This window comes from Glycine soja, chromosome 14 (genome assembly GCF_004193775.1).
Source record: "Glycine soja cultivar W05 chromosome 14, ASM419377v2, whole genome shotgun sequence".
In the NCBI taxonomy this organism is placed as follows: Eukaryota; Viridiplantae; Streptophyta; class Magnoliopsida; order Fabales; family Fabaceae; genus Glycine; species Glycine soja.
Window position 1 is genome coordinate 49434676 of NC_041015.1, and position 24605 is coordinate 49459280.

The window sequence follows — 24605 nt, forward strand, 5'->3', positions numbered from 1 at the left end:
ATAAAAGATAAAATATTTTTATTTTAAAATAAAAAGATGAAAATTATAACAGCAAAATAAGAGATAAAAATTATATTGAATTTATATATATATATATATATATATATATATATATATATATATATATATATATATATATAATCCCAGTAATTTACTTTTTTGAATACAATAATTCATACGTATTATCTAACCAATTAAGATATACCCCCTCGCGGTTCGTTTATTATTACAACTTAATGATGATAAAAAAATTGATTAATTAATAATTAAATATATATATATATATATATATATATATTATAAAATAAAATGCACAGCATTGAAACTGATATGTGGTAAGTGATGAAAGCAATAAATATAAAATTAATAATAATAATAATAATACTTTAAAAATGATAAATATTAAATACACATTAAATTATAATATTAAATGCATAATAAATTTTCCTTTACGTCATTCACGTTGTTCCTTTATGTTATTGAATTTATCAATGATAGAATTTATATGAAACTTTTCATTAGAATTAAATAATCACTCGTCAGTTATAAATTCATCATTTATCATATTTTTAACCTATATTTCATAATTCTGATAGTTAAAAATATCTTACAATTACTCCTTCTGATCCTTCATTTAAATAGGAAAAAAGAATTAATAATCCTTTTAGAAGGTATTTTATAATTCCTATGACATATTTTTTTACTAAAGTTCCTTATCAATTAAATACTCTAACTATTTATACTTTTTATTAATTTAATAATTTATAATACTTTTAGTCTTTAATATTTTTACATCACACATAACAAATTAATAATTATTAAAAGAGATAAAATTGGTATATTAAATTTAAAAAAAAATTTAAGAAAATCAACTTAATTAACTATTTTTATTGGTCTGCCTGCTTATATTCAAAGTGTTTATATCAAGAACCGGAAAGAGTTAATACCAAATCAATTAACTATAAATAGATAAGTCAAATATTTTCTTGATAAAATTATATATCGTATTATGATGAATTCCAAGGGAAAAAATAAAGTAAAACTCAAACAATTATATATATATATATATATATATATATATATATATATATATATATATATATATATATATATATATATATATATTTCAGAAATTAAGAGTAGTGGTCATTTTTGTTTGAAACTAAAAGAAGACCCAATGTTGATATACATGGAATTACTACACCTGATAACGTTACTATGGCACTCTCCATAGTTCTTTACTTGTCTCAGTTTTAGAGCACTTCCAGCTTTTGTAGTATGTATATTTATTTTTGAACTTTATGTATGGTTCAAGTATTAAATTTCATATGTTCATAATAAACCGATTGATGGGTTGGTGTGCATCGAATACCTTGGGTCAACATGTACTCTATCTCATTAAAATTGAGGACATGGTTACGACCCATCATTAAATATTAGCAAATGTTAACTATTCCTTTAAAGATATTGGTAAAAGAATTTAAAATATAAATATTTTTTACTGATTGACAAAAAATTATCTTATTTATGATCTTTTTTATATTCTTCTATTATTTACATAATAAATATTTTTTTTTCAGTTTCTTAATCAATATTCTAAAAATACTTACCACTAACATACTTAAATATTTTCTATCTTCAAGATCATGATGTAATTAAGTAGTCTCTAATTTTCATTTGTCACAGTGAAGTGAAAAATGTTAAATCTCAGAGCATGGTTTTGAATATAAGAATGTTCTATCCATAAAAATAAAAAAAAACAATTACGTTACGTGCTTCATAAGGAAATTAAAATATTTCAGTTGATGTATTTTATGTATTGATACTATGATGATTACTGTATTTTATTTATTGATATAATGAATTAGCACACATGATAAAGGATTAATTTACATCTAGAAAATAAAAAGGAATAATTTACTCATTTCACTTCATTTTTCAAACAAGTCTTCATTATTTTTTCGTTATTTAATGTTTTACTCTAATTATTTGGTCTTTGCATGCTGTCTCGGTTATTTTGATATATTCTTCACAATAAGTAATTGATTTATATGGATATTTTTCTTTACTGTAAATATTAGTGATCGATCAGGAAAGAATTGTTCGATGTAAGCTAGTATCTTTTTCATTCTTTTTTCAATTTGCTTACAGAAGTCAGGTATAGGAATCAAATCTTTTATCCTTGTTTATTGTATATATTTCTCACATGATAACGGGTGAGTGCCGGGCCCGAAGCACAAATGTAACAAAGTTGAAAAAGAATTCATTCTTATTCATGAACCCCCATAAAATTAAAGAATAACCTGGATCTTTATCAATTCCTTACTTGTGAACTATGGAAAGATAAACTTCGTCTTTAAGTTTTATTCTTTCATTTGGCGATACATATTTAAATACTTCTTCTCTCATCTAACTTTGATTTTTCCTATCTCTCATCAACATTTTCATTCTTTAAAATTGCAACTCCACATTATTCCATTAATATTGTGATTCGCAGCAATGAGGCTGTATCTAAATTCTTGACCTTCTTGAAATCATATCTGCACATATCTTGAGGTACGCATCTCAATTCAAATCTTCAGTTTAATTAGTTTAGATTTTGTTTAACTTCTACAATTCATATATGTTTTGCATCCATGTTAATAATGTAAGTTGTTGATCTTATGAAGTTATAACAATAAAAATTTTCTTTTGACGACTATATAACAACAAAGTCACACCGTTAAATATAGGCCAAATAATTTATTTGGTCTCCTATCTTTTTTTTTTTAATCTAATACTTTATTTTTAAGATTTTTTACTTTAATTATTTATCTTAATTAAAAATTTTAAATTAGTCATTCCATTAGATAAACTTAACACAATTAATAATATAAAAATATTAAATGGTAACTAAAAATTGTCACAAAATACAATTTTTCTTCTTCTTTCAAAACATCTCCTTTCTATAAACACAAGAACAAAAAACATCAAGAAGCTAAGATAATTCAAGAACCACAAATCAAGAAACCAAATAACAAATAACAAATCACAACCCTAAATCACAAATCCATCTCATGTTATGATGGTTCCAAAAAGGGAGAGGCTCTTGCAGGCGCCAACTGTGTGAGATCGGAGTCGATGGTGGTGGAGGATAGACATGACAATGGAGCGGGGCACAGACGGGTATTGTCTCCCCCAATCTCCGATCCTGACTTCCTAACATGTCCTCGTACCCGTATCCGATACCCGACGAATTAAAATTTATTTTCTCATCCCCGTACCCATTGGGTATTGGGTATCCCCGAGCCCGTCCCGTACCCGATTCAAATTAGAAAAATATTTTTTTTTATAAAAAAATATTAAAATTTTTATTTTAGAAAATATAAATTGATTGTTAAACATTTATTTTTAACTACATATATGTCAATAAATTTATTATAATGCACGTGTCTACAAAAATCGTTAAAACTAAGTAAATATTCTAAAATAAAATTAAGAAGTAATAAAAATTCTAGATCTTTTGATTAAATTATGCAAAAATTTTAAGTAGCCGGGAGGGTCCAGGTTCAGGATCGGGACAAATGTAATAATCCTATACCCGTATCCGACTTTTGGTTATCGAGAAAAATCCAAACTCAAACCCGATCAACTTGGATATTACCCGTCAATATCAGAACGGATTCAGATGGATATCCATAGGTACAGGTTTTATTGCCCTGTCTAGTGGAGGAAGGTCGAGCATCTCACCATGAACTTATCGGCGTTAGTGATGATGAGAAGGAGATCGCAGGCGCGATGGTCCTTCCCATGTTGCTGGCTTGGTCCCAAAATGAAGGTTGTCTTTGTTCACCAAAACACATGTTTGACACTATTTCATAGGCGTGGCTTCGTGGAAAAGTAAATATGCTGGAAAACTCATTCTTCCTCATGGGTTTGGGTCTTGGATTAAAATTTGGGGGAAAAGACTTGGAATGTTTGATTTGAGAAAAAAAAAGTATATAATGGTAGGTACACAACAGACAAAATGAAGAAAAGAGTGGATGAGTGGATGGTAATAGTGTTAACCTTAAAGATAAAAGCTTAAACTGAACATTTTAGAAGATAAAATACCTTCCTTTTTTTGAAAAAAGAAACTATTAAATTAAATGAAAAAATAAGATAAGGAAACAAATAAATTATTACCTTAAATATATTATCAACTATTATGTAATGGAGATACTTTGTGAAAATATATTTAATTTTAAATTTAAATGGTTAATGTCATTTTTCAATTACATTAAATTGTATTATTTATTTTCATGAGTATAGTATTATCTTTAAATTCAAATTAAATAATATTTTATGTTAAGTTTTAACAAATCCTATTATCTTTAAAATATTACTGATATCATTTTTTAAATAAAAAATATTATTGATATCACTATAGTATTATCTTTAAGTCTAAGAACACGATTATATGTGAGAATATGAGAACAACTAATAACAATCATTAGATCAAGATTCAAAATAGTATATGGTTGAAATTAAAATATTATAAAATTCAAATTAAATTCTAATATAACTATCAAATATCTAAAATATTTATGAAGCAAAAAACTAAATCTATAAAAGATCTCAATTATCAATTTTTAAAATATCTCAATTAACCCATCACGATCACTATGACCATCACTACTACCATTACAACCACCACCATGATTGTCATTGTTGTTGTCGTCGCCTTGATCATTTACACATGCCACCACCAATATGACCAGCATCACCTTACCGTCATGATTATTGTCATTGTCACTACAATGATTGCTGCAACAATTATCGCTGCCGCCATAACCATTTTTGCACATTGGCGATGATGGCGGTGACAACAACCATGACGATCAAGATGGTGGAGGTGGTGACAATCATAGTGGTTATGGTGGTGATGAATTGTAATCTTGAAGAAGAGTGATATGATAATTGAGATATTTTAATACATGATAATTGATATTTTTTATAGATTTGATTTTTGTTTGGTGAATATTTTAAAGATTTGATAATTATACAAGATTTTAATTTGAATCTTTAAGTATTTTAATCTCAATCACCTATTTTCTTAAAAGACAAGTAGCATATTTATATTACTTGTCTATATTTTTTGTACATACAGTAAACAAATATTAAAATAATAAATGTTAGGCTAAGTAATACATTTGGTTATTTATCTTATTGTTTTATATTCAGTTTTGTCTTTTATCCTTTTAAAAAATTAATTTAATCCTTTATCTTTTAAGTTTGGTCCAATTAGGTCCATCTATTAGGTTAGAATTAAAACTGTTAACAATTTTAATATAATAATGGTTAAAAACTATCACAAAATAATACTTATGCCCCTCAACATTTTTATGCACACAAAATTGAAAAAGTGGCACTTATTAGTCACCACAATAATATTTGAAATGCTACTACATTGAATACTCTGAGGGAGAACTTTGTTGTTGATAGTAGTTGTATGTGGCTCATAGCTAGAAATTCCTTCATTGGAGGGTACCTATGGTCTAGACAAAAAATTATGCTAAATTACAATTTTTGATTCTCTTTTAATTCTTGATCCATAATTTTGATCCTCCTATTTTTTTTCCACTATTTTATTAACCACATTTTAGAAAACCTATAATTTAGGTTCAATCCTAAATTTTGTATATGTTCAATTTCTTTTATTTTGTTTCTATTCAACCCGCCTAGATCTAACTATTTATTTAATATACCATAAAAATTAATTTCATTAATTAAAACATAAAAGAGAAATAAACATTTTTAAAAACTAAGATTAAATCAAAATTATAAATTTTTAAAAAATGTGAGGACTAAAATTGTGGATCAAAACTTAAATGGGACCTCAAATTCCAATGTACCCTTCAAATTATAAAATTAAACCCCTTTGTGAAGAACTTTAAAATTTTCATGCTCAATTTCTGTAATATAATTTCTTTAATCTTAAAATTGATTAAGATTTTTGTAGATCAACGTATTTTGATCTAAATACCTAAATTTTGTATAAAAAAAATGGATATCTAGATCGAAAAAGTTGAATAAATAATGTTAAACATGTGCATCAGAAAATAAGTTTCTCTAACCTAGAAACTTGACCCAATTTGTTCTTTCGTTGTTCATTGGAATGATTTTTGTTTACTATATTTCTTGGAAGAGAGGCGGCCTGATTCCTCAATCAATTGCATAAAACATGGACTTAAAGCATAGAGTGAAACAAATTGGATTTCATAAAATCCACTATAGCAATTGTTTTCATCGGTCACTGAACTTGTTTTAGAATTGATTCTCACACATGATTCAACAAAATAATTTCTTTTTTCAACTATATTGATGGAAACACATATGATAACAAAACCCCCTTAATTAATTTTAAGATTCATGTGAGATCATTCCAGAGAGAAGTAAGTACAAAAATTTTAATCGTTTTCACAAAGGTATTTTCATTTTTTTAATTTTCAAATATTATTGTGACAACTAAATAATGTCACTTTTTGATCATGTGAAAATACTTCTAGACATGTGAGTATTGTTGTGTGATGATTTTAACCATGGTTATGTTAAAAATATTAATAACATTAAATTCTAAACAAATGAAAAAACTAAATGGAACCAATTTTAAAAGATAAAAGATGAAATAGATTTTAAAAAAAACAGATCAAACTGAATTTTAAAAATCCAAATGTGTAATTTAACCTAAATGTTATTATATAAATATTTTCACATACCATATGCTATTGTAGTTCTATGTTTATAGTGCTAATACTACTTTTTTGCCCATAGTTCGAGAAACTTATCCAATCTGCAACGTCAACTACTTTCACTTCCGTTTTTAAGTACAACATCCATCAAAGGTATGTAAGAGATATTATTACGTTATTCTTTCCTTAAATTGCATCACTACTCCCTAGTTTGCTTAACATAATATTAAGCTAAAATATGATGTACTCATTCATGATTAGGACTCTGCAATTACAAATGGGGGATATCGTTGTTTCCATCGTAGCAAAGTTAGCAGAATATACAGTGGGCCCAATTTTACACCATGCTCAATACTTGTGTTGTTTCAACAACATTGCTGGGAATCTTCCAAATGCCAAGGAAGAATTGGAATTAACCCGAAACAGTGTGAAGGAACGAGTTGAAGAAGCTATTATGAGGACGGAAATAATTGAACCAGCAGTTGAGAAGTGGCTGAAAGATGTTGAGAAAGTCTTAGAAGAAGTGCATATGCTTCAAGAAAGAATTTCGGAAGTAAGCAAGAGCTATTTCAGAAGGCAATTCCAATATTTTCTTACAAAAAAAATAGCAAGAAAAATTGAGAAAATGGCTCAACTCAACCACAACAGCAAGTTTGATCCATTTTCTAAGATTGCCGAACTTCCAGGAATGAAGTACTATTCATCCAAAGATTTTGTTCTTTTCAAATCAAGAGAATCGACTTATGAGAACCTTTTGGAAGCTTTAAAGGATAAAAGTGTTTCCATGATTGGACTAGTTGGACTAGGAGGCTCAGGAAAAACTACTTTGGCGAAAGAAGTTGGTAAGAAAGCTGAGGAGTTAAAACTTTTTGAGAAGGTTGTCATGGCAACAGTCTCTCAAACTCCAAATATTAGAAGCATCCAATTGCAAATTGTTGATAACTTGGGTTTGAAATTTGTGGAAGAATCAGAGGAAGGCAGAGCACAAAGACTATCAGAGAGATTAAGGACAGGCACAACTCTACTAATCTTGGATGATGTATGGGAAAACCTAGACTTTGAAGCTATAGGTATTCCATACAATGAAAATAATAAGGGGTGTGGAGTACTCTTAACCACTCGGAGTAGAGAAGTATGCATTTCCATGCAATGCCAAACAATAATTGAGCTCAATCTCTTAACTGGTGAGGAAGCTTGGGATTTGTTCAAATTGAATGCAAACATAACTGGTGAGTCCCCATATGTATTGAAAGGCGTTGCAACAAAAATTGTTGATGAATGTAAAGGATTGCCTATTGCAATTGTGACGGTGGGAAGCACATTAAAGGGCAAAACTTTTGAAGAGTGGGAGTCCGCACTGTCAAGACTAGAAGATTCCAAACCACTGGATATTCCAAAAGGCTTAAGAAGTCCTTATGCTTGTCTGCAATTAAGTTATGATAATTTGACTAATCAACTAGCCAAGTCCTTGTTCTTGTTGTGCTCTATATTTCCAGAGGATCATGAAATTGATTTGGAAGATTTATTTCGATTTGGAAAGGGAATGGGCCTAACTGGGACTTTTGGAACAATGGTGAAAGCAAGGAGGGAGATGCAGACAGCTGTTAGCATCCTCATTGATTCTTTTTTGTTGTTGCAGGCCAGTAAAAAAGAAAGAGTGAAAATGCATGACATGGTTCGTGATGTAGCCTTGTGGATAGCATCTGAAAGGGGTCAAGCAATTTTGGCAAGTACTGGAATGGATCCAAGAATGTTGATAGAGGATGAAACCATAAAAGATAAGAGGGCAATATCCTTATGGGATTTGAAAAATGGCCAGCTTCTTGATGATGATCAATTGAATTGTCCATCACTTGAAATTCTCTTGTTTCATTCTCCCAAGGTTGCCTTTGAAGTATCAAATGCTTGTTTTGAAAGGCTAAAAATGATTAAAATCCTGGCATTCTTGACATCTAGCTATAAGTGGGGATCCTGGTGGACAAAAATTCCATCATATCGCAACTTGTCACTGCCACAGTCAATCGAGTCATTAAAATATCTTCATACTCTATGCTTGAGAGGCTATCAATTAGGTGACATCTCCATTTTGGAAAGCCTAAAAGCACTTGAGATTCTTGACTTGCGTGGTTCTTCTTTCATAGAATTGCCTAATGGAATCGCGTCATTAAAGAAATTGAAGCTTCTGGATTTGTTCCATTGTTTCCTTCAGACAAAAAATGCTTACGAGGTTATAGGAAGATGTTTGCAGCTGAATGAATTGTATTTGTATATAAATTCATATGCATATGAGGAATCTCCGCATAATATCTCTTTCTCAAGATTAGAGAGGTATGTTTTAATTTATAAAATGTACCCCTGGCACCTGCCGACTGACATGTTGGAAGAACATAGACCAACTAGAGCTTTATGCATAGATGGTTTTAATGCCTCAGTTCAAAGTTTTATATCATTACCAATTAAGGATTTCTTTCAAAAAGCAGAGTACCTTGAATTGAGGTACCTTAAGGGAGGTTACAAAAATGTAATCCCATCCATGGATCCACAAGGCATGAATCACTTGATTTTCCTAAAGTTAGAATATTGTCCAGAGATAGAATGCCTCTTTGATAGTACCAATGTTGATCTGCTGCAAACTGAAGATGCGTTCTCCAGCCTAGTCATTTTAAGGTTGTCTCAATTGGATAACCTTGAAGAAGTGTTTCATGACCCCTCTTCCAGATGCTCTCTCAAAAGTTTAGAAATTCTAAACATAGACTATTGCAGACAATTGTACAATATTTCCTTTCCCAAGAACTCAAAGCTATGCCATCTCAAGGTCTTGAGAATATATAATTGCCCGATGCTAACTTGTATCTTCAAGCCATCCATTGTCCAAACTCTAGAGCAGCTAGAAGAAGTGAGAATATCTGAATGCTATGAATTGAAGCACATAATAGAAGAAGTGGAAGAAGGGAGTGTTGATTATGTTAGCAGCCAAAGTCATACCTCTTTGATGCTCCCAAAATTAAGGACACTTACTATTCGTCGATGTCAGGGGTTGGAATATATATTCCCTATGTGTTGTGCTCATGGGCTAGCAAGTTTGGAAGAACTGGACATTGAAGAATGTAATGAGTTGAAGTATGTATTTGGCAATGAAAAGGAACATGATCTTAGAGTGTACCAGCACCAGAGTCACCGTCAAACTAAAGTTGACATCAATTTGCTCTATTTGGGTGAGCTCCATTTAAAGTCATTACCGAATCTGGTTGAAATTTGGCCTAAATATTGTCATCCACGTTTACCAAATTTGGAAAAGTTAATCTGCCAAAATTGTCCAAGATTGTCAAATTTTTTTCTGCATATGGCGGTGATTGATTCAAATCTGCAGCCAGACACAACTCCAATGGTAATATATTATTTAATTTGAATATGAAGGTTTCTATAATAGCACATAAATAAATGAGTTTGGTTAATTAAAAAAATAGTTATTGTTTGTTAATTCATTAATGCATTTTGAGGGGTTTAGCTGAACCGTGACTTATGGACATTTATTAACCTTTCATGGCTAGAACACAAATTTTTTTATTTTAATTTTAGTATAAACTACTTGATCTATTCCAGCTTTAATATTTTTTTAATCATTTTAAGATTTTTTTTTCATATTTCGTAATGAAAGAAGTGGGCAATAAACTAGAGATATAAGCTATGGTCGTTCTCTTGTTGGAGTTTAAACTGAGATATCAACGCTATAATCCATGCTTCAACTTTTATTTAAACTGAGTTACAGCTAGCTGTGGATCTCATAACAGCTGGAATTTCTCCCTTTCATACGCATGCTCCCTTAATGAAAGATATTGTAAATTATAAATAGATTGATAAAATAATAGATAACTTAGGTCTTTATTAAATATAGTAATATAATTGAACATGCATGTGTATTGTGAAGGATAGGTATATAATTTTTTATTAGAAGTGTTTGAATTTTATTTAACAATATTACCTACTTATTCCTGTAAACGAACACTTATTGACTCAATTTGTACCTCACAACTAGCGCTTTTTATTTTAAGAAAAATTACTACACACAGTTAGTACATTTTACAATTGTTTTTAAAAATTCTGATAGCTACTTTCGTTTTAAACAAGTTGTGCCCTTATACTAAAAAGGTGCTCTTTTTACTGGTGTGTTCTATCTTTGGTTTAATTTGGAAATTCCAACAAATTGAATTATCAAATGTAGTAGACTAACAATGAAATGTCTTAATTTGTATATAGGAGAAGGATATACTATGGTTGGTTGCCACCATGTTCCACCAATTGAACGATCAAACGATTGCCCCCGAACTTAAAGATGTCCTCAAACTTAAATACCTTAATTTGAATGATATTGTTGGAGTAAAAGGTCTTTTCAAATTCCAAATCAGCGAACCTGGAAGCATTAGAGAATTAGTTCCATTGAACATGGGTCTAGTTGATCTCACCTTATTTGATCTACCTGAGCTCAAGTTCATATGGAAGGGCCCCACAAATTTTCTAAGCCTCCAGATGCTTGACATGATTTATGTGAATGGATGTCCAAAATTGAAAACCATCTTCTCCCCTACCATTGTTAGAAGCTTACCAATGCTGAAAACATTGAGAATAAGTAATTGTGAGGAATTAGAGCACATATTTGATTCAGGTGATTCAGAAGAATTCAAATGCCTATATACTTGTTCCCAACAAGTGTGCTTCCCAAATTTGGAGTGGATTGAAGTTGAAAACTGCAACAAGTTGAAATGTCTTTTTTATAATTTTGTGGCTGGTCATTTCCCCAGTCTGGCTGATTTGGATATAGCAGACTGCTCTCAATTAGAGAAGATTTTTGCTTTTGAACATGAAGCTGGTGATGATGGTCAAGAAGGAACTGCTAAGGATGGAGAACAAGTACTGTTGCGCAACCTAACACATATAAAATTCACAAGTTTGCCAAATTTCAAAGAGATTCACCATGGATTTAAGTTAACAAATAATTTTGAACAGACTATAACAGATTGTCCTAAATATGCTCCAAGTTTATATCTATACCCAGGTAAAACTCTCATGTCCTTTTTCCAGGCACAATTTTTATGCCTTGGATCACATTGTTAAGTTAAATATTATTTTATCATGAAGTTTTATGTTAAACTTTGCTCGATGAGAAAGTCCTCTCATAAGGCTTTAAGAATAGAAATAGTTGCTCTAATTTTATACTCTTGCTTTTATCATTCTGCAACATATGTAATTGCATTCATATATACTAGAGGAAGTTCTTTCTAGATACAACTAATGGTGGACTTGTTCTTAATTTGTTAACACATTTAAAAAGAAGAAGAAATGGAATGGAGTGGAGAATGCAGCTCTGATTAGACAATGGTATTACGTACTGTCAAAAGTGCTTGAAGTTGTCGCCCAACTGATTTACATACGTAGGAAGAGGTTATCAGGTACGTAACATTTTTCTTTTCATTTAATTATGTTTTAATTCCTGATAAATATATAATTTTAAAATTTTTCTTTTAATAAATTTTTACTATACATTGAATTCTTAATAAATTAATAATTTTATTTTTATCCTTCACATTTTTATTATTTGATTTTAGTCTCAATTAATATAAATGATTTTTTTTCAAGGAAAAAAAAGTTAAGAATAAAAATAAAAATATTATTTTATTAGAAACTCAATACAAAATAAAAAATTATTAAAAAATAAATGCAGAAATTATATATTTGTTAAGAAACAAACATATTTAAGTCTTTTCTTTATAATTCTTTAGCAATACACAACAGGATTATGTCGATAATATTTCAGTCTATTAAAATAAGTATTGTAGAAAGAGATATATAATACTAGTCATAGTCCCATTTGAAATTGATATAAGTCATTTTTTAAATTGAAGAAAATTACCATTATCATGGTCACTGTGACTTTTTTTAAGTCTAATAATAAAAATGTGTTGCTATAAGCAAAAGTTAGTTTGATAATTTTTTTTAAAATATTATTGGGAAGATTCGAGCATGGGACCTCTTCCCACTTCCTTCTTCATCTACCCTTAAGTTTCCCTTTCCCAGTCACGGGTCCCTTCTAATAATAAAAATGTTAGAAAATGTAAGATTTGTATGGCCATAATAATTCTCAAACTATTTTTTCACTTAACTCATGCACACATGAAAGCAGAATCGGAGGGTAAATAACTCAATTCTTTTGCACTTATTTATACAAATCAACCTACAACCCATGGCCTCTTATAGTCATGAACATGTAATATAATAATATTATTAAACTAATACTTTTTTATCAAGAAATATTCGACAGTGGCTGCATACAAGAGACGTTTGTGGCCAACTTGTGCTTCTTAATTTGCAAATATGCTTTGTCAAGCATTGCAACATCTTTTCTTTCTGATAAAAAACTATTTTAGAACTTTTGTTCCCTAAGCAGTTTTAGTCTCCTTGATTGTAATTGTTTGCATTAATTCTTATATTTTGCAAATTATTCTACAAATTAAGTCTCTTATCTCAAAATTTCATCTGATAATCAACAAAAATGTATCAAAGGTGCGACACGTAATTGATTTGTAAGCATAAAACAGAGATTTCAGGTCATGCATGCATCTGATGAGTTAATTTAGTGACTTCAAATGTGCAACTTACTCCCTGTCTTGTTGATGCTAGGACTTCTTGATCCAGAAAACAACTTCAATTTGTCTTTCGTTTCATGCTCTTGAAAGCTCAAGGATTGTTCAAGTTTGTTGCCATGTACATATCAAGTTGTGTGTTAATTAATGTAAACCAGTTACTTTCATGTGAGTGTTGTGTTAAGATTTAAGGTTAAGCTTGAATTATTTGCTTTATTCATCGTAAAAATATTTCTAGCAGCGTTGTTATAAACTCTGAACTTGCTTTTGGTACTTGAAACAGTAAAACCATAATGTAAATTTAATCAATTTGTAGCATTTACAGATGAAAGTACCAATATTACACTTTAACAATGCATTGTTTGCGACTTAAAGATCAACCTGAAAGTTTGATTGTTAAGATATTTATGTTATGAAACCATATAGGTCTTTATGCAAAGCAAGTCACCTTGGCAAACAATCTATTAGCGGCTTTCCAACTTGTGATTTAGCCAAATTTTTTGAAATCCTTTAAATCCTCCCAAATCCTGAGAGCCTAATGTGGAACCAAGTAAATTGAGCAGTACGTTGTCAGAGTCCAAAACAGAACAGAACACATTACGTACCAACATGGGTAGAAAAAGTTAGGCATTTTAATTTGAACAACATGACAGTCTTTACACAAAAATATATGCCACTTACAAATGAAAAGATCGCATAAAGAAAGGAAAAAAATGGTGATTAATATTATATAATATATAACAAAATGTTGATTACATCCCATGGCCACCTCTTCTTGTTTAATTTCTTCAGGTCCATGTTTTCTAAAAACTTTTGTATCATACAACTTAAGCACTAGATAATGCAACATTGAAAGCACTATAGACATCACGAAGGATAAAATTATACTATAGAATTTTAATAATTATTATATCATTATAACTTTTAATTGAATAATGTGTTGTTAAAATTATTGTTAGATTGAAAGTCTCTTTCTGATAAATCATATATACCAAATTTTAAATTAATAAAAAATTATTTATTACTTTATTCATATAAATTAAAATTGTCATAATATAAATATTTCAAAATATGAATCATTGGTTTTTTTTCTTATTGTTCAATTTAACACGAAGGATCCTGATATGTGTGTGCATATGTGTTCAATTTAATATAAACAATCTTGGTGTGTGTCTGTGTGCATATGAGTGTGGGCATGTGTGCGTGAGTGTGTGTGCATAATTAATAATACACATTATTATTGGCTGGTTACATTGTTTATGCAAAAGTAAGCCCTCCTCCAACTTTCGAATGGACTTAGATTTGAATTTTTCCTCGGTTGAGTTGTATCTGAAATGAGATACACAAAAGTCAAGTTTATTTAATTTGGAGTCTATGAGGCATTTTCTCTGAGAAATAATCATCAGAATGAAGAATAAGGAAGTAGAGTTCATGAATGCAAATATTTATGTATAAGCCGTTTTTATAATGGTCGAGAAAATAAGGTTAAACATTTTCACATAATGTGTAGGGTGTTTACATAAGTAATCTTGAACACCTTATTGAAATAAAGTGTTTAAGTTACAAGATCAATTTAACTAAACTGTAAATAAATTCTTCCAAACGTTTGAAAGAAAAAAAAAGGTGGGAAAAATGAGTACTAATTAACTTTCCTCACTGTCATATATGGTTAGGAAAAAAGAGGAAAAATGTCCCCAAAAAAAAGCAAACACAATTAGAAAAATGGCTTTTTACGACGGTTATTAAGTGTTTTTAACGACGGTTGTAAACCGTTGTTATATATAACGTCGTTGAAACGCAATTGCTTTTTATGACGGTTATTATAATAACTGTCTTTGAAAGTTAGAACAATTCAAAGACGGTTATTATGTAATAACCGTCTTTGAATGCAGTGTCTGGTTCAACATTCAAGGACGGTTATTACATAATAACCGTCTTTGAATGTTACATCTGATCAACATTCAAAGACGATTATTATGTAATAACCGCCTTTGATAGTTACATCTCCTCGAAATTCAAAGACGGTTATTACATAATAACCGTCTTTGAATGTTACATCTGATCGACATTCAAAGACGGTTATTATGTAATAACCGCCTTTGATAGTTACATCTCCTCGAGATTCAAAGACGGTTATTACATAATAACCGCCTTTGAATGTTACATCTGACCGACATTTAAAGACGGTTATTATGTAATAACTGCCTTTGAATCTCTAGGAGATGTAACTATCAAAGGCGGTTATTACATAATAACTGTCTTTGAATGTCGACCAGATGTAACATTCAAAGACGGTTATTATGTAATAACCGCCTTTGAATGCAGTGTCTGATTTGACATTTGAATTCAAGGTATTTATTCCCTGGCAGAGGCTATGACTGAGAGTCTGAGACAACAAATTATAGAATTCCAGGGAACAGTTACTAGTAAGTAATAGCATGGAGTCTATCTTAATTTTAGCATTTGTAAAAACACATCATCACCAGACAAAATTAGAAAGCTTTGAAATAATGGAATATCCTTACACTTGTAAAAACACACCCATCTTTTCAGCAGAACTTTTAAGCATACATGATATCAGAATAAAAAAACAAATTGCAATTGGAATATCCTTACACTCATGAAACCACTAAATAGTAAGTGTAGTTACTTTCTATAGTGTTCATCTTTAAGATAGTAAGGAGCTTGAAAAGAAGCATGATTAAAGTAACAGATACCAAATCACAACCAAACCAATGTCTATCAGTTAAAGACACACACACACACACACTATTTCTGCTGCTATGACATGAAGCCTTCATAGCACTGTCTTCACCCTTCCCTTTGTGATGTGCAAAAATCATCAATAAAAATCTTTTCAACTTAAATTTTGAAACAGCTATGATATGAGAAGTGGTACCAATCAAATCTATCTAATATCATGCTAGTAAATAGTTATGCCTTCAGTAACAAGATTATGCCTGTTTCATAAGTGACAATTTTAGCATGAAGACAATGCATATGTAAACCAGTGGGTCTTTATTTGCATCACCCTTCTATGTATTTAAGTTCACAATTCTCAAGCTTGTGTCGAAAGAATATTAAAGAAGCACATTTAGGTATACAAGAAATGTCTTCTCATTTCCCCAACTGTGCCTTCCAAATGATAAATGTAATATGTCAAACCAAACTACCAAAGGTATCCCAACATGAAAATTAGCAAATATGGCATCCATTTGAAGACAGACGCAGACAAATAGATTGAAACACAAGTCAACCTGTTTTGAATTCACTTCTTGGTCCTCTTTGGGCTTGTCACTCATCACTTTCAACTGCAACTGCAACAAAGCCCTTTGCCTGTCTTCCTGCAATATATTCCAAAGAATAAATATAATAATAAAAATTATGACAAGAAATTAATTTATCATATCAGGGTATTCCATACTTTGGATTTTTGAAGATGCAACTCCTCTTCCAGCTTCCGACACTCATCTTCAAGTTCACACCTCAATGCTTTGATCTGAGCTTCATGATCATTCCTCATAAACATTGTTTTCTACATACAATTAAGATATCAACAGGTGAATAAATTTCTATACAAATTTTGGCTTTGACAAACATACGTGTGTGGCACCTCTCTCAATTCATTTTCAGCTTGCAGTTGGGTACGCTTTAGCTGTTCGTTGTGTTCAGCTATGAGGCTTGCTTGCCTCTTGTCATGCTCCTGCTTCATCTGAGTAACCTATAAATTGAGCAGGAAAAATCAAGTGACCTAGTGCCTGGAAGTTTTTAAACTTAATGTTAATCAAATTTCATAAAAAAGGAAAGTGATGATGCGATAACTTCCCTACAACTCAGTACATACCCATTTAAAGAAAGGTATAGAGGACTATAATAGTCAAAGACAAACTATAATGAACTTAGACCAATTTAAATTTTCACATGTAAATTTTGATACATTTAAATAACAGATTTGATGTTACTAATTATTACTATCATGAACAAATTATCCAAAAAGCTTAAGTTCATAGGTGAAGATACATGAATGATTTTATTTTACATCTTTAACATGCCTCTCATGCAAGAGCCTTTTGGACATTAAGTGTGGATAATGCACAAGTCCACATATGATCTACCTTGGCTGAAATTTAACGTTTTATTAGAAGAATAAGAGTAGAAAGGATTGAACTCTAGACCACATAGTCATAGAGAATTTCGTACCATGTCATTAACAAACTATCCAAAAAGCTCAAGCTGCTAGGTAACGATACATGAATGACTTTATATTGCATCTCTAACAAATACTAATCAGAAAGTAACTTTATTTAAAAAAATGGTTTTTTCAATTAATTAGAACATTAAGTAATTAAAAATATAACTAAAGACAAATCAGAACACTTATGATCCCATGTAATAGAATGCAATGATAGAATATTTCTAAGCAGCCAATAATTTCAAATTCAAGACTTTTTCTATGCTTACGAGCAACGTGTGTTCATCTTCAATGCGCATCAACTGCTGCCTTTGTTCTTCTTTGCATTCTTCAATTTTTTGGCCACACTTTGCCTCAATTTCTGCAATGGCTTTGTCAGCCTATAAAGGTTCAAATTAATTAGAAACATGTTGATGGAAATTACATTCTACAAATACCAGGAAATCATATCGAACCTTTTCTTTTTCCTTGTTCACAATTTCCATATTCTCCAACTCATACTTCCTCTTAATATGATTAATAGCCTGTTTAGAATCAATTGCCAACGGCCCATTCTCTATCAAATAAAAAATACCAATAAAGAAATTTCTTACTGATATACAATTTTTTTATAGAAATGATCAATTTCCTTACCTGTAAATTCTGGTCTTGTATATCGATCAACAGGCTTAGTTGATATCATATGAGCAAATGAATTTACAATCATATCCAGCAAGCACAAGACCTCAGCAAGCAATGTCAACACAGAGACATTCTCACGAATGTCATCCATAAGTTCTGTAATTTTTTTCTATTACAATAGATATAAATGCAATAGCTGAAAATAACCTCCCCTATCCTGTAACAAAAATAACTCCTCAAGCCATGACTTGATTGGTCCTCGTGTCTTGGTTGGAATTAAATGCAATTACAAGTATACAACCTATAACTTTTTTTTAATCAATTAGAATATTACTAAGCAAATATTTTTGCCACTGGGATGTGACCATAGAGTATAAAGGAAGCTGCTTTTTTAACTTATAACTTGTTTAAACAAGGAAGCTGCTTTTGCCCCTCATCGTTATTCCTTAGTGATCAAATTAAGGACACTTTGCTTGACTACGTTTTGTTAGGGAATTCTTGCTCTGGAGGAGGTTGAATTGATATATTTTAGAGCAACAAAACCTTATTGAGATCAAAACTAAGAAAAATGTTGTTATTTTCAGCGCGTAAGATGAGAATATGGTATCAAACATCAAGCACAAAAGATCAAAATGAGAGTTAATTTGATTGTTAAGCTATTAATACTATGAAATGGATCGAAAGTTCATTTTAAATATCAATACAAATGAAGGATATCTTGACACATCAGCCGTAGGCTCTTGCATTTTATAGAACTCAGCTAGCCTTGATGGAGGAGAATATCAAGGGATTTTCTCCCTCAATTATGTGACGCAAGTCACTTCAGCAAACATTCTTAGATGCTTTCCTAAAGAAGCCAATTCAAGAAAAATGAAGCCTCTCCAACTTGTTCATACTTGGCATTGAAGAGAGGAAGGGAATTAAACTTCCATTATTGATTGCAAGATACTATTTTAACTTGCCATGGAATTAGTGTGAATATATAAGTGACCCATTAGGACTAATTGCTTATAGGGCACATATGCATGCAGTTACAAGGTCGCTATTCCTGATTGAAGTAACAAACTAACTAAGGCCCCTTACTTATCTATATTGAAGTACCTGTTTCCCAGTAGGACAAACTAATAAATTCAAATGTTGTTCAAATTAATAGCATATGAAAAGATATTATATATTAGAGAAATAGCTCTGTTTATTAATGACCAAATATCTTTGTTTAGTCAAACAAATTTATAAATTTATCAAATAACGTATAACTAATTAAAATGATTGGCCAAACAGAATCTTAAATCTTCTTAATTAAGAAGTGGGCCTAAGTCCTTTTTTTTTCAATAGATAAAAAGGGTGAAACAGAAGCAAATTCATTCTGCCTTGAGCTTGATAGTCGTTATTTAAGAGTCACTCTCTATCAAAATATTCTTGAAGTCCCTGGGAAGTCTTGTTTTTCTTTTCGTCGGCAAAAAGCAATATATATTAATTAAAGGGCACCAGAGATGCCAAAATCAGAACTTAAAAAGTTTAGGCAAGTATACCCCATACCACACACTTCTCTCTCATGTCTGACCAGTTTTTGTTTGTGTAAATCTTGTCAAGATGTATTTTTTTTCCTTGAGAACATCTCGGACTCATTTATATGATACTTTATTTTCTTATTTTGTCTAATGTAAAATTTTATCTCATATTTATAATCCAACAAATACCGGTATTAATTTTAACCCAAAAATCTGAGGGAAAATACATACTAACCAAAACACCAAGTTCACAAAAACTAACTAAATCCATCCCATATTCCTTACAGCCCCACAACATTTAATTAAACGACAACAATAACACTGACATTTTTGTTATTTAACGTTTTACTCTAATTATCTGGTCCTTGCATTTGGTCTTATTGGTTATTCTGATATATTCTTCACAATAATTAATTGATTTATATGGAGACTTTTTTTACTGTAAATATTAGAGGTCGACCAGGAAAGAATTGTTCGATGTATATAAGCTAGTATTTTTTTTTTTTCAATTTGCTTACCATAAAATTTCATCTGATTTATTAATATATATGAAGTCATGTATAGGAATCAAACCTTTTGTCCTCGTTTCTTTACTTGTATCTATTTTTTTGTGCAAAGCACAAACATAACAAAGTTTAAAAAGTATTTATTCCTATTCATGAACCCCCAAAAAAATAAGGAATAACCTGCATCTTTATTAATTCCTTACTTTGCTAACTATGGAAGGATGAACTTCCAAGTTTTATTCTTTCATTTAACAACAATACATATTTTTATACTTCTTCACTCATCAATCTTTGATTTTTCCTATCTCGCATCAACATTTTCATTCTTTAAAATTGCAACTCCAACTCATTCAATTAATATTGTGATTCGCAGCAATAAAGGCTGTTTCTAAATTCTTTACCTTCTCGCCATCATATCTGCACATATCTTAAGGTACGCATCCCAATTCAAATCTTCAATTTAGTTTAGATTTTGTTTAACTTCGACAATTCATATTTTACGTCCATTTTAATAATATAAGTTGCTGATCTTTTGAAGTTATAAATAGAGTTGCACCTTTAATATATTAACAGCATATTTGAATGGTGAAAAGTATATTAAATAGCGAGTAAGATGCTCCAGAATCTTTTTCCGTTTTTGTATTTCACCAACAAAGCTGGATTCAACGAGAAAATTTAAGCACAACCCAGAAACAAAACAAGTGAAGAACCTTCAAAAAACCAAACAGATCTCGGCAAATGGAGCTACCAGCCAGCAGCAAAGGGTATCGTCGAATCTAAACCAAAGCCTGGAAAAGAAAAAGTGCAAAATGTAGTTGGGAATCAGCACAAGCAGTGATTCCCTCTACAACACGTTCTCCACCATGAAATCTAAGGTTGGCTTGTCTTGGAATAACACTCTGTTGCTCGTTGACCAAGACTCATGGTGGCCTCCACGTGAACATGCAGTGACTTTGGTTTTCATCGATCTTCTTCTCCCTCTCCCTCTTCTCGACCCACCTACTTCCCCCGTGTCACTCAGCACCGCTGCCTCTCTCCATAGTGGCAGCCATCACTGCCAACAGCCTGGCCGCACCACCTCACCCCATTCATCTTCTTTGACTCTTGTCGTCTTCTTCCTTCTCCTCACTCATCTGTTTTCGACCACCACAGTAGGTCAAACCCACAAATTAAATTAAGTTTTAATTGTACTAAATATCATCATGAGTATTATATAATCTTTGAATTCAAATTAAATTCTATTTTATCATAATTTCTAACAAATCCTATTATCTTTAAGTTTAAATCTTATTTAATATTTATTTTTATAATAATTTGAATCATCGGAAGAATTAATAAAACATATTAATTTATATAATTAAGTAATTAATATATAATTTATTTGACATTTGAAAGGGTTAATAGCTTGATTGCCTTTGAAAATGGAGGCAAGTAATTACAATAAACAAACATGATTTTACTTGGCGTGAAAAGAATTATTTTTAAAGAAAAATACATATGATCTAAACCAAATATTATGTTAAAATGTTATTTTGATTCTCTTTTAATTCTTGATATGTGATTTTTGTTCCCTTTTTTTTTGTTGCAATTTTACTAACTGCATTCTTAAAAAAAATTAATTTTGCGTGATTTTTTTTACTTTATTTCAATTATATTCTAGTTCTAACATATTTATTTAATATACCATAAAAATAATTTAATTAACTAAAACATAGAAATAGAATTTTTGTAAAAATTGAAATTTAACCTAAATTGTGGATTTTTAAAAAATGGACTAAAATTACTAGAATAAAAATCAGGACAAAATTTCAAATCAAAACTTAAAAGGGGACTACAAATCAAAATTCACCCTTAGAGTATAAAATTAGAACTCCCTTTGTGAAGAACTTCAAAATTTCGCGCACAATTTCTCTAATGCGATTCCATGAATCTTAAAATTGATTAAGGTTTTGTAGATCAATGCATTCCAATCTAAATGCCTAAATTTTTAAAATAAATGAATGTCTAGATTGAAAGAAGTGAGTAGATCATGTTAAACCTATGCATCAAAAAATGAGCTTTCCCAATCTAGAAACTTGACCTAATTTAGTTTTTTTCATTATTGATCGAAATGAAACAATTTTTTAACATCTTGCTTGGAAGAGTGAAGCCACCTAACTTCATAGTTGTGAAATCTGTTTCATCTCGGACGGTCGAATTGTTTCAACCAGGATCCGGTGGTTTAACCAAACCAATTCTACTATTGGATCGATCACGCAACTAAACCGAGATGATCTGACCAAATCCGACCGATTAGGTACCAGATTCCAATTGGACCGGTCCGACTTGACCGATTTTACAAAAAAAAAATGGAGCCCCTCTACGATCAAATTTTAATGTATCACTATTATCAATTGTTATTTTGAATTTGAAGTATAGATAAAATTTTTTACTCAAATAATGTTAGTTATATACTTATGTATGATAGATACATGTATAATTTTAAATTTTTAATATATATCAAGTTAAACCAGAATAATTACTGACCAACCGATTAGACCACTGACTCAATACCTCCCTAACAATCATGGGGTCAGATCTCACGACAATGCCTAAATTCCTTAATCGATTTTAGAAAACATGGAATTAAGCATAGATCAAAACATATTAGACTTCGTAAAATCTACTACATAAAAATATTCAATTCTTACACATGTTTCAAAGAAATAATTATATTTTCAACTATATTGATTAAAACATATAAGGTAAAAAAATACCTCAATCAATTTCAAGATTCATACAACCGTACAAGAGAAATTGGATATGAAAATTTTAATCATCTTTTCAAAGGCTTTTTTTCAATTTTTAAATATTACTCAGACGACTAAAATCTATTACTATTTTAATTACGCATGTGAAAATACATCTAGACAAGCATTGTTTTGTGGAACTAAATTGAATCAAATTAAAAAATTTAAATGTGTAATTTACCTTAAATGTTATCATACACATATTTTCATGTGCAAATATATATATGTGTGTGTGTTTTATTGCCGTTTCTCTGTTCACATTGCTAATACTATTTTTTTTCCTCACAGTCCAAGGTATCTAATCTGTAACATCAACTACTTTCATTTCCGTTTGTAAATACAACAACATCCATCAAAGGTATGTAAGATATATTATTAAGTTATTCTTTCCTTTAATTGCATCATTATCCCTAGTCCCTAGTTTGCATAACATAATATTTAGCTAAAAAGTTATGTACTCATACATGATTAGGACCGTGTCATTACAAATTGAGGATATCTTTCTTTCCATTGTAGCAAAGTTAGTAGAACTTATTTTAATTTATATAGAGAAAAATAATACAACTCAACATTATTTTGTGAGAATATGAGAAATAATAACAATTATCATATCAAGACTAAAAATAGTAGACAGTTGAAATTAAAATATTTAAAAATTAAAATTAAAATTTAATATAATAATCAAATTTTTAAGATATTAATATAAAAAAATCTATAAAAGATATCAATTATTAATTTTTAAAATATCTCAATTTATCCATCATTACCATTATGACTACCACTGCCACTATTTTAATCACTGTCGTGATTGTCATTGTTGTTGTAATTGTCATGACCATTGTCGCAGGCCGTCATCACCATGTCATGACTACCATTACCTTATCTTTATTTTTTGTACTTACAGTAAACAAATATTAGCATAATAAATGTTAGGTTAAGTAATACATTTGGTTCTTTATCTTATTGTTTTATATTTACTTTTGTTTTTTATCCTTTTAAAAAATTAATTTAATCCTTTACCTTTTAAATTGGTCTGATTAGGTCATTCTATCAGGTTAAAATTAAAATTGTTAATAACTTTAACATAATGGCAGTTTAAAACTACCACCACAAAATAATACTTATCTGCCTCAACATTTTTATTCACACAAAGTTGAAAAAGTGGTAGTGATTAGTCACCACAATTTAGACAAAAAAATATGCTAAATTCTAATTCCGGTTCTCCTTTAACTCTTGATCCGCAATTTAGGTCATCCTCTTTTTTCCCACTATTTAACTAACCATGTTTTAGAAAACATGTAATTTAGGTTCAATCCTTAATTTTGTATATGTTTGATTTCTTTTATTCAATTGAATCTTAGATCTAACATATTTATTTAATCAATCATAAAATAATTAATTTCATTAGTTAAAACATAAAAAATAAGCGTATTTAAAGTTGAAGGGTAAACCAAAATTATGAATTTCTAAAAAATATGAGAACTAAAGTTATGAAAAAATTAAGGCGACAAAAATTGTCGTTCAAAACTTAAAGGGGGGCCTCAAATTGCAATTTACCCTCAAAATTATAAAATTAAACCCCCTTTGTGAAGAACTTTAAAATTTTCGTACTCAATTTCTCTAATATGATTCCTTGAA

At 30.0% G+C, this 24605-nt stretch overlaps 3 protein-coding genes across 6 annotated transcripts; 1 reads left to right on the forward strand and 2 right to left on the reverse strand.

The window, feature by feature from the left end:
• Positions 1 to 2441: 2441 nt before the first annotated feature.
• On the forward strand, positions 2442 to 13659 carry LOC114383658 (probable disease resistance protein At4g27220). Of its 4 annotated transcripts, none has more exons than XM_028343379.1 (6): positions 2442 to 2556; positions 6793 to 6863; positions 6972 to 10098; positions 10968 to 11763; positions 12043 to 12157; positions 13386 to 13659. In XM_028343379.1, exons 3-5 carry the CDS (start codon positions 6988 to 6990, stop codon positions 12078 to 12080), a joined length of 3945 nt encoding a protein of 1314 aa, XP_028199180.1. In that variant the 5' UTR covers positions 2442 to 2556; positions 6793 to 6863; positions 6972 to 6987; the 3' UTR covers positions 12081 to 12157; positions 13386 to 13659. The 4 variants fall into 4 exon arrangements, with proteins under 4 accessions (XP_028199180.1, XP_028199179.1, XP_028199181.1 ...); XM_028343378.1 differs by having other exon boundaries at positions 12040 to 12157; positions 13386 to 13658; XM_028343380.1 differs by lacking the exon at positions 10968 to 11763 and having other exon boundaries at positions 13386 to 13657.
• Positions 13660 to 16428: 2769 nt separating this feature from the next.
• On the reverse strand, positions 16429 to 17065 carry LOC114384179 (synaptonemal complex protein 1-like). Its single transcript, XM_028343837.1, has 3 exons — positions 16962 to 17065; positions 16773 to 16883; positions 16429 to 16692 (listed from the first exon to the last, which is right to left on the reverse strand). Exons 1-3 carry the CDS (start codon positions 17058 to 17060, stop codon positions 16429 to 16431), a joined length of 474 nt encoding a protein of 157 aa, XP_028199638.1. The 5' UTR covers positions 17061 to 17065.
• Positions 17066 to 17528: 463 nt separating this feature from the next.
• Positions 17529 to 18263, reverse strand: LOC114383275 (synaptonemal complex protein ZEP1-like). Its single transcript, XM_028342902.1, has 3 exons — positions 18174 to 18263; positions 17996 to 18096; positions 17529 to 17920 (listed from the first exon to the last, which is right to left on the reverse strand). The coding sequence occupies exons 1-3, from the start codon at positions 18244 to 18246 to the stop codon at positions 17765 to 17767; spliced, it is 330 nt and encodes a 109-aa protein (XP_028198703.1). The 5' UTR covers positions 18247 to 18263; the 3' UTR covers positions 17529 to 17764.
• Between the last annotated feature and the right edge of the window lie 6342 nt (positions 18264 to 24605).

What these genes read in the sequence shown, in the direction of transcription:
- LOC114383658 (XM_028343378.1), top strand. Translation starts at nt 6,988, where the DNA reads ATGGGGGATATCGTTGTTTCCATCGTAGCAAAGTTAGCAGAATATACA. An exon ending in AGCCAGACACAACTCCAATG is followed by an intron (nt 10,099 to 10,967) that starts GTAATATATTAT and finishes ATTTGTATATAG; the next exon opens with GAGAAGGATATACTATGGTT. An exon ending in AAGTTTATATCTATACCCAG is followed by an intron (nt 11,764 to 12,039) that starts GTAAAACTCTCA and finishes ACATTTAAAAAG; the next exon opens with AAGAAGAAATGGAATGGAGT.
- LOC114384179 (XM_028343837.1), bottom strand. Translation starts at nt 17,060, where the DNA reads ATGAAGCAGGAGCATGACAAGAGGCAAGCAAGCCTCATAGCTGAACAC. An exon ending in CTGAAAATGAATTGAGAGAG is followed by an intron (nt 16,884 to 16,961) that starts GTGCCACACACG and finishes AATTGTATGTAG; the next exon opens with AAAACAATGTTTATGAGGAA. An exon ending in TGCATCTTCAAAAATCCAAA is followed by an intron (nt 16,693 to 16,772) that starts GTATGGAATACC and finishes AATATATTGCAG; the next exon opens with GAAGACAGGCAAAGGGCTTT.
- LOC114383275 (XM_028342902.1), bottom strand. Translation starts at nt 18,246, where the DNA reads ATGATTGTAAATTCATTTGCTCATATGATATCAACTAAGCCTGTTGAT. An exon ending in TACAAGACCAGAATTTACAG is followed by an intron (nt 18,097 to 18,173) that starts GTAAGGAAATTG and finishes TTTATTTGATAG; the next exon opens with AGAATGGGCCGTTGGCAATT. An exon ending in TGAACAAGGAAAAAGAAAAG is followed by an intron (nt 17,921 to 17,995) that starts GTTCGATATGAT and finishes GAACCTTTATAG; the next exon opens with GCTGACAAAGCCATTGCAGA.